Raw genomic sequence first — 8217 nt, forward strand, 5'->3', positions numbered from 1 at the left:
AGACTACTCTGATATGACTGTATTAACAGAACAAAAGACAAGTCTATTTTCAAACAGGATTATATTCATAGATACATAGGGGTTAGGACTTCAACATTTTTGGGGACACAATTTAATTCATAACAGGATCTTAGGTTCATGAGCCTAGAATCAGGAGACCTGGGATTTAACCCAGTTCTGTGACCTTAGAAAGAAAGTCACACCCACACTCTGTGAAATGAGGGAGAGGGATGAATGATCTTTGAGGTTATAACTAGTAGCCATGATGCTTTGCTCCATTCCTTGGAGTAAGGGACTTGAGGGACACGTCTGTAGGAGTAGGGAACTGTGGAAGAAGGAAGAACAACAGAACCCAGATATCTCTGTGCCAGGCATTCAGATAGGGTATCTGAGCTGTCAATCAAAGAACTCCCTCAGGAGTAGAGGGTGGTACTTGGTTGTCTGGCAACCTCAGGGGCTCTGAGCAAAGAGCTAGGGAGGTAACCCAAGCCAGAGACACCATTCCAGAAAGTCAGCTACAAAGAAGACGGAAGGAGGTATGGCATCTTGAGTAGAGGGGTCCCAAGACTGAGTGGGTGTAGCCAGGAATTCCTTTTTGGGAACGGGGGCCTTGAAGAGGCAGAGTTTCTGGGTGTTCTTCGTAACAGGGGGACTTTCCTTAAAAAGAGAATGCATTTATTGCCTCTGTCTGCTTAACCCCTAAAAAAATCAAGAAGAAAATGGGAGGAGCTGAGATCCCAAATGCCTGGTCTTTCTATGCCCTTTCCTGTCTCCCAAGAAAAGCGTTTATGGAAGAAACTTTGCCTTTCAAAACGTGAGATACTAACTCATATACATGTTGATAAGATGAATGTATTTGTGTTTAAGAGGGTTCTGGATACTAGAGAACGTTGAGGAGATAGGGGAGAGAGAAGTTGCCCTTGGGAAGGTAAATGTTAAGTGTTAAGTTGTTCCACCTCATAGCGACCCTGCACAGGGTTTTCAAGGAGCAGCTGGTAGATTTGAACCAACAACCTTGCAGTGTTTTATCCTACACTGCCACACCAGAACTCCTAGGAAGGTAAATGGTGATGGTGGTAGTATGCCGTGGAGTTGGTTCTGACTCATAGTGACCCTGTACAGGGTTTCCATGGCTGTAAATCTTTACAGGAGCAGAAAGTCTCATCTTTCTCCCATGGAACAACTGGTAGTTTTGAACTGCTGACCCTGAAGTTAGCAGCCTGATTCATAACCACTACATTGCCAGAGCTCCTTGGGAAGGTAAAAAGAGAGATAGAATTCTCTGGTCCCCCACCCCCAGAGGTTGCTATTATGTGCCATCAAGTCAATTTTGTATCACAGGACCATAAAAGACAAGAGTTTCTTAAACTGAAATCTTTTTTTTTTTTTTTTTTTAGCTTTTAAACTGAAATCTTAGCGGGAACAGATCACTAGATCTTTTCATTCATAGAGTAGCTGGTGGGTTTGAACCCCTGACCTTTTGCTTAGCAGCTGATCACTTCATCAGTCATTGTACCTCTAAGGTTCCTTAATGCCTTATCAGTTCAACAGCTCATGTCTCTTTGTGACCTCAATGTCTAGTTCAGCTCCAGGCACAAAGCAGGAGTTCACTGAGTATTTTGCTGAATGAACCTAACTATAGTTTGAGGTTAGACAGCAAGAGTTTTAACATTATGAGTATATGTTAGGGCACAGTGTGAAGGAAGTAACAGAGGAGAGGCCCTATGTATGTTCAGCTCACTCATCTGCTCATTCAATAAACATTCATTGAGGATCTACTATGTGCCAGACATTTCAAGTTGCTCAGAATCTAGTGAGAGAGACAGACAAGAATAACCCAATGTGGTAAATAGCATAAAAGAAACCTAAGTGAAAGGAGCTATATGAGCACAGACCAAGGACCCAGTTAGAGGGAAAAGGGTTTTCTAAAGGAAACTGTTACTTAAGCTGAGTCTTGCAGGAGGATTAAGTTAGAGCACTAGAGTGAGAGTAGATGTAAGTGCCCAATAGGATACAAGAGAAGTGAGTGCTATACCAGGGCAGTGAGGCAGCTGAATTGTCCTCAAGAGATCCTGCTTTTGGGGAAGCCAGGCTTGACAGACTGACCCTTTTGTTCCCCATTGCCAGTCTTATGTCTTCCGAACCCACCCCTGAGGACACTCCCCAAGAACCTGAGCCTGAGCCTTCAAGTTCTAAAAAGAAGAAGAAAAAAAAGCGGCTGCAGCAAGAAGCCAGCATCCAAGCCCTCACGAGGGCTGGTCATGGTGCTCTGCAGGCAGGCCGAAACCATGAGGCCTTAACCAGCTTCCAGAAGGCCTTCTTCCTGGCCTCTGAGGCTCCACAAGCCAGAGACACCCCTGTCCTCCGGGCGTGCGCCTTCAATCTAGGAGCTGCCTACGTGGAGACTGGGGATCCAGCCAGAGGCCTTAAACTGCTCCTACGAGCCCAACCTGAAGAGAAGGCCCAGGGCCAGTGCCATGGTGACCAGTGTTTCAATGTGGCTTTGGCCTACCAGGCACTGGGTGACCTGCCTCAAGCTTTGACCTGGTATCATAAGGCCCTGGGCCACTATCAACCACAGGGTGACCAGGGAGAAGCCCAGGCAAAAATGGGAGCCTGCTACCAGGCTCTGGGGCAGCCTGAGTTAGCTGTCCCTTGCCTGCAGGAAGCAAGCCAGGCTTATGCCCAGGCAGGGCGGCCCCGGGCTGCAGCCCTGGCAATGGGGGCTGCAGCGGGGTGCATGCTGAAGTGTGGGCAGCATGGGGTGGGTGAGGTGGTACAAGCGCTGGAGGAGAGTCGGAGGCTTGCTGAGAGGAGCACCGAACGTGGATTTCTGGGTGAGGCTTTTCAAGGTGTGGGATATGGGGAGATGTTTTCTGATGGGAGGGTGAATGAAGCAGAGGCATTTCTGAAGGCTGGGGCAGGGGCTGGGGGACTCTGCAAGAGTGAGATAGGGGATCCATCAATATAACCTTAGTTAGTGTCCAAGCTGGATACCAGTGACCCTGGCTGTGTCTTCTAGGGCAACTCTATAATGACCTAGGCTTGGGCTACTCCCAGCTCCAACTGTTCCCGCTGGCAGTGGAGGCCTTCCTGCAGGCTCTGCCCCTGTGCCGGGGGCCACCAGAGGAGGCCACAGTGCTAAGAAACCTCGGGATGGCCCACAATGCCCTTGGCAACTATCAAGAAGCTCGGGATTTTCACCAGAAGGCTGCCCATCTGCATGGTAGGTGTTAGGGATTGAGGAGGAGGATTGAGAGCAAGGAACTAAAGATAGGGGAAAAGGGGAGAGACTCTACATCTGAAGATTGGATGGATCATTAGGACCAGGATCAGAGCCTGGAAGCTCAGACCCAGGAAGATGAGGGTTAGGGGTACAGAAGATGAGACAGTCAGGTAGGGCAGGAGTTGTAGGTGCAGAGGCTGAGGCCTAGGGCATGAGAGGGCATCAATAGACAGAGGAAAGAGTATTGGCTGGGAGACAAGGCCTGAAGTTCTAGTATCTCCATTGACTGTGTGATACTCTGGTCAAAATGGAGCTATTAATTCCAACCTTGCCCACCTCACAGGGTTGTTGTATAGCGCAAACTGTAGGGAAGTTTGGGACTCAGGCCAAAACTCAGGACTGAGGAAAGGCTAGGTATCAAGAGTTCTGGCCTATGTTGTTCATCTGGAGATGTATGGGGCTGGGCACCAGGATTCCTGGAAACCCTCCCTTGGTTGCTGGGGGGCAGGGTCCTGATGCCCCATGGGCCAAGGTCCCTTATTTGGATGGGGTGCGTTCTACTGTCAGGTTCTGTGGGGCAGCGATGGGAGCAGGGCCGGAGCTTTGGCAGCCTGGCATTTGCACTGAGCCAGCTGGGGGACCACAAGGCTGCCAGAGACAACTATCTCCATGCTCTGCAAGCTGCCCAGGATACTGGTGAGAGTGAGGGGTTAGCATGTGGCTTGAGTGGGGGAACCTAAAGACTGAGGGTCCTTGCGGTTGGCACGGAGGCAGTTGGGGAAGTCTGAGAGTGGGAGTGCTTCTGGAGGGGTGGGTCAATGGTCCAGGGAGTCATGAGACTGAGACGACCCCTCAGACCCTCCCTTCTCAGGGGACGTGAAGGGGCAGTGGCAGGCTTGTGAGGGCCTGGGCGCTGCTGCAGCCAGACTGGGACAATATGAACAGGCCTTGAAGCACTATAAGGAAGCATTGGCCCAATGCCAGGTGAGATCATCCTTTCTCTAGCAAGCCTCTTGTGGCTAATGATCCTGTCTGCACTCCTTGTCTGTTCCATTCATTCACTCACCAAACATGCACTGGATATAGTGTGTGCTAGGTCCTTGGGGTACTTTGTGAAGAAGACCCTGTTTCTATCCACAATTCTGAACAGGGGGTGGTGGAACCCAGGAAGGGCACAGGGAGGGAGTAGAAGAGAAGTGACCTAAGGCCCTCTTCCCTTTCCTGTTTCTTTCTTTCCCAATCCCCAGAGGCCTTCCCCATAACCCTATTATTCACCCTCCCTGCAGAAGGAGCCTGATTCTGTGAGACAGCGTCTGGTGGCCAAACTGGCAGATGCCATGAAGACCTACTTGGCCCAGGGAGGGCTGGTTCCAATTCACACTCTGGTGAGCTGATACCTGAGATACAAGCTGAGGGTATGGAGAGGTTACCCAGAGAAGGGTCACTCAGGGATGCTGTGCTTGACTGCTCATCTGTACTCATCTGTCCTGGGCCTGCATATGGGGTATCATTTTTCTGGGGCCACCCAGGGGTATCAGGGTGGGTGGGGGATCATGATACATCTCCAACACAAGGCTATGCTAGGACTTTGGCTGAGTAGTAACCAGTTCATTGGGTAAAGGATTCATGGAAATAGTCCTTGGCTGCAGTTCCCAAAAGGGCCACACGATGGGGATAGTGCTCTAAGGAAGTCCTCTCCAAACTGATCTTTCGTTCTCTAGGCATTTCTTGGGTTTCTTTGCCCTTTTGCTTCTCACAGTCTGTCTCAAAAGGCTGATGTCTTTCCAACTGTTTCCTCCCTCACACTTTAAGATATTCCCAGGACACCTTCTCCTATTCACACAGGAACTGAAATGATACTTTAATATTTCTTATAATTATTTGCTAGGGTACAGCACATAACAACAACAGCATGGCAGTTCAAGCTCACCAGCAGCTCCTCGGAAACCCTATACAAGGTCGCTATGGGTCGGAACAGACTTGATGGCACATCACAACAACAACATACAACTACTGGTTGGCGATTTTAAGTTCACCAGCTGCTCCTAGGAAATATATACAGGGTCACTATGGGTCAGAACCTACTCAAAGGCACTTAACAACAACAACAAATGTCCTCTTTAGAGTCCTGATATGGCACTGTAGGATAAGTATGGAACTGCTAACCACAAGGGTGGCGGTTCAAAGCCACCAGCCACATCTTAGAAACCCTATACAGAGTCAGTATGAGTTGGAACCTACTGGGTGGCACTTAGAAGACAACAACAAATGTCCTCTCTTAGTTTAAGATCTAGGGCCCCAGTCTATACTTGCAAACAAAATTAACTAGCCTGGTTGTTATATATAGGTAGAGGATCAAGTTTGGGACTAAAAGACCTGGGGCCCATCCAAAGTCTGCTATCAACTTTTTGGGACTTTGCCCCTCAAGCTTCCAGGAAGGATGGGGTGGTTCTGGCAGATCTGATAGTCCATGATCCCACATGCTAACTTGAGAGTTATTGCTCTTGTTGTTATTAAGTGCTGTCGAGTCAGTTCCGACCCATAGCAACTCTGAATAGGGTTTCCAAGGAGCTGCTGGTGAGCTTGAACCACTCACCTTGTGGTTCAAAGCGACTTTGCAGTTCAGTGCATTAACCCACAGCGTCACACCAGGACTCCCTGAGAGTTTTTAGGAGGGACCTTAAAGGAACAAAGGATCTCACCCATGATTTCTAAAACCTCAGTAACAAGTGGCATACTCCCTGTTCATCTCTATCATTCTGAGGCTACCAGGCAGAGTTGGGGAGAATACACAGTCTCTCTCTCTGATAAGGTTGGTTTTCTGTATTCAATTTCATTTACTCTCCTTTTTCCTCAGACCCAGGCTTCTGAGAGGCCACAGGCTCCAGGTGGAGACTGCCTGGTGGGAACCCCAGCCAAGGTGGGGTGTGGCATGACAGGTGCCCAGCGCAGGTGAGTAATACAGTGGCAGAGCTTCTGGAAGAGTGGCCACTGGAGGGGGTAGGGGTATCTACCCTGGTGGTGAGGTGGGGAAACCTGGCCCCAGGTGCTGCTCTGTCCCTTCTGCACAACCCCTCTCCCCACCCCCACCCCTGCAGATCTACCCGTGGGTGGGAAAGCAAAGAGTCTGAGGACCACCGTGAAGAGAAAGCGGAGAACAGATTGCTGAATGTTCCTGCAACTTCTTGGACGCCAAGACTGGAGTGTGAGTCTTTGCAGCTTGTGCCAGGCCAGGCCAGCCTGCAAATGGGAGCATTCTTTCCAACTCCCTCCCTGCCACTCCCATCCTTTTGCCCTTTCCCTTAGGGAGTGTCCACCCCTTCTCCACTCCCTCCCTCATCCCCTGTCTGAGACAAGGCTTGGTACTTCTCTCCAGTCCTCCTTCCCAAACTCCATTTGCTCTGCAGGTTTCCACCCCCTGGACTAGCCCTCCCATTTCTGCCAGTCTCCTAAGGTCCTAGCCCATTTTCCCTAACGCTTTCCGGAATGGAATTGTCTCCACCTCCCTGCTTCCAAGGTTTTTCTAACTCTGGAATTTTGCATCTTAGAGCACCATCATTTGCTGAAGACCTACTACCATGCAGGACACTTTGCTTACCCTATTTAGAAATATCTCTCTCTTCCAAAGACTTCCAACTCCAGGAGCAGAATTTTTTGCTTCTTGTGGAACTGACTGATGTCTTCTTCAGTGAATCATTCTCACCATCTAACCTCTAGTCAGCTCATGTTTGCCAAGCACCTGCCATGTGCAGGACATATTCTTTGGCACACCCTTATGCACAGTCACCAACACATCCTTCCACCTTGATGGTTTATGGTATAGAAATGCTAGTGATAAAACGTATCTGCCCCTTTGCAGGCCCAGGACCCGGGAGACATCTTTTGTTTGGTGGCTCAGGCCCCACCAGAGTAAGGTGCCCTGGCATGGTGGTACCCAATAGCTCTCAAGCCAATAGGTAGGTCCCTGGGGGAAGGGAGGGAACCAAGAGAATGGTTGAAGGAAGACCATGTAACTTGGAATCCTTTTGATGGAATGGAATTGGTAAGATAGGGGATGATGTGATCTGATGCCTGGGGATTGGGGATATAGAACTCTTTGTCTTTGTTCTTTAGCAATGCAAACAACCTTCACCCAACTCTGGAGGCCCAGGATCTCCCCTGCTTCCTACACAGTCTCACTGTAGGTCTCAAAGAAAGAGAGGGCCCTGCAGAATGGGGGGATGTGAAACTTAAGCCTTCCTACCCTGGAGTCCACCAGCAGAGGTAAGGACTTAAGAGACATCAGGAAGCTGAAGCCAGAGAGGCTGTTTCCTGTCCTTTATCCAGCCACCTCCACTGGCAGTTTACTCCCTCCCTCCTGCAGGTCATCAAAATGGCCCAGGGAAGTCCTCAGCAGGAATCCCCAAAGAAGAGGCACACAGTCTGGCTTCTGTACTGTCCTGTGACTCCTCTCTGCTCACCACATCACCACAGCCCTGGCCTCTGTAATACCCTGTCGGGACCTGCCTCTACACAGGTATTTGGTTCACGAGGTGGGGATATCTGGCAGCGGATATAGAGAGACACACAAGGACACAAAGAGAGAGACAAAGAGATACCCCGAAACCAGAGTGGATGCGGGACTAGCATCAGGCAGCTCCTGCATTGCAAACATCTCAGCCATGAAGGCAGTAATATCCTGCATAGTAAACATTTTGGCTAACAGGCAGCATGGTTGCAATGCTGGACTGAGCCCCCTGCATGCTGTAACACATTCCTTGCCAGTCGTAATGCACCTGGATTCGTTTCTGCGCCTCCGTTTTATTTAGGGGAGGTACTTTACACAAAGCTGGGAGGGACTAAGACAAGGTACAGCTAACATACATAATTTTCCAGACATTCAGGCACCTTTACATAGTACTTTGCAGGTTCTAATCTCACCACCACAACTTGGTTTCTCAAGCTTAATTAACATACCTTTTAGCACCTAGCCTCAAATGGGGGCAGGAAAA

The 8217-nt window shown here is 49.5% G+C and overlaps 1 protein-coding gene across 1 annotated transcript; it reads left to right on the forward strand.

Moving 5' to 3' along the window:
- Positions 1 to 2131: 2131 nt before the first annotated feature.
- TTC24 (tetratricopeptide repeat domain 24) lies at positions 2132 to 7671 on the forward strand. The gene is made up of 9 exons (XM_006861734.1): positions 2132 to 2837; positions 3023 to 3226; positions 3794 to 3922; positions 4098 to 4210; positions 4513 to 4611; positions 6084 to 6178; positions 6325 to 6431; positions 7125 to 7182; positions 7590 to 7671. The coding sequence occupies exons 1-9, from the start codon at positions 2132 to 2134 to the stop codon at positions 7669 to 7671; spliced, it is 1593 nt and encodes a 530-aa protein (XP_006861796.1).
- Positions 7672 to 8217: the final 546 nt, after the last annotated feature.

This window comes from Chrysochloris asiatica, unplaced genomic scaffold, assembly GCF_000296735.1.
Source record: "Chrysochloris asiatica unplaced genomic scaffold, ChrAsi1.0 scaffold00042, whole genome shotgun sequence".
Classification (NCBI taxonomy): Eukaryota; Metazoa; Chordata; class Mammalia; order Afrosoricida; family Chrysochloridae; genus Chrysochloris; species Chrysochloris asiatica.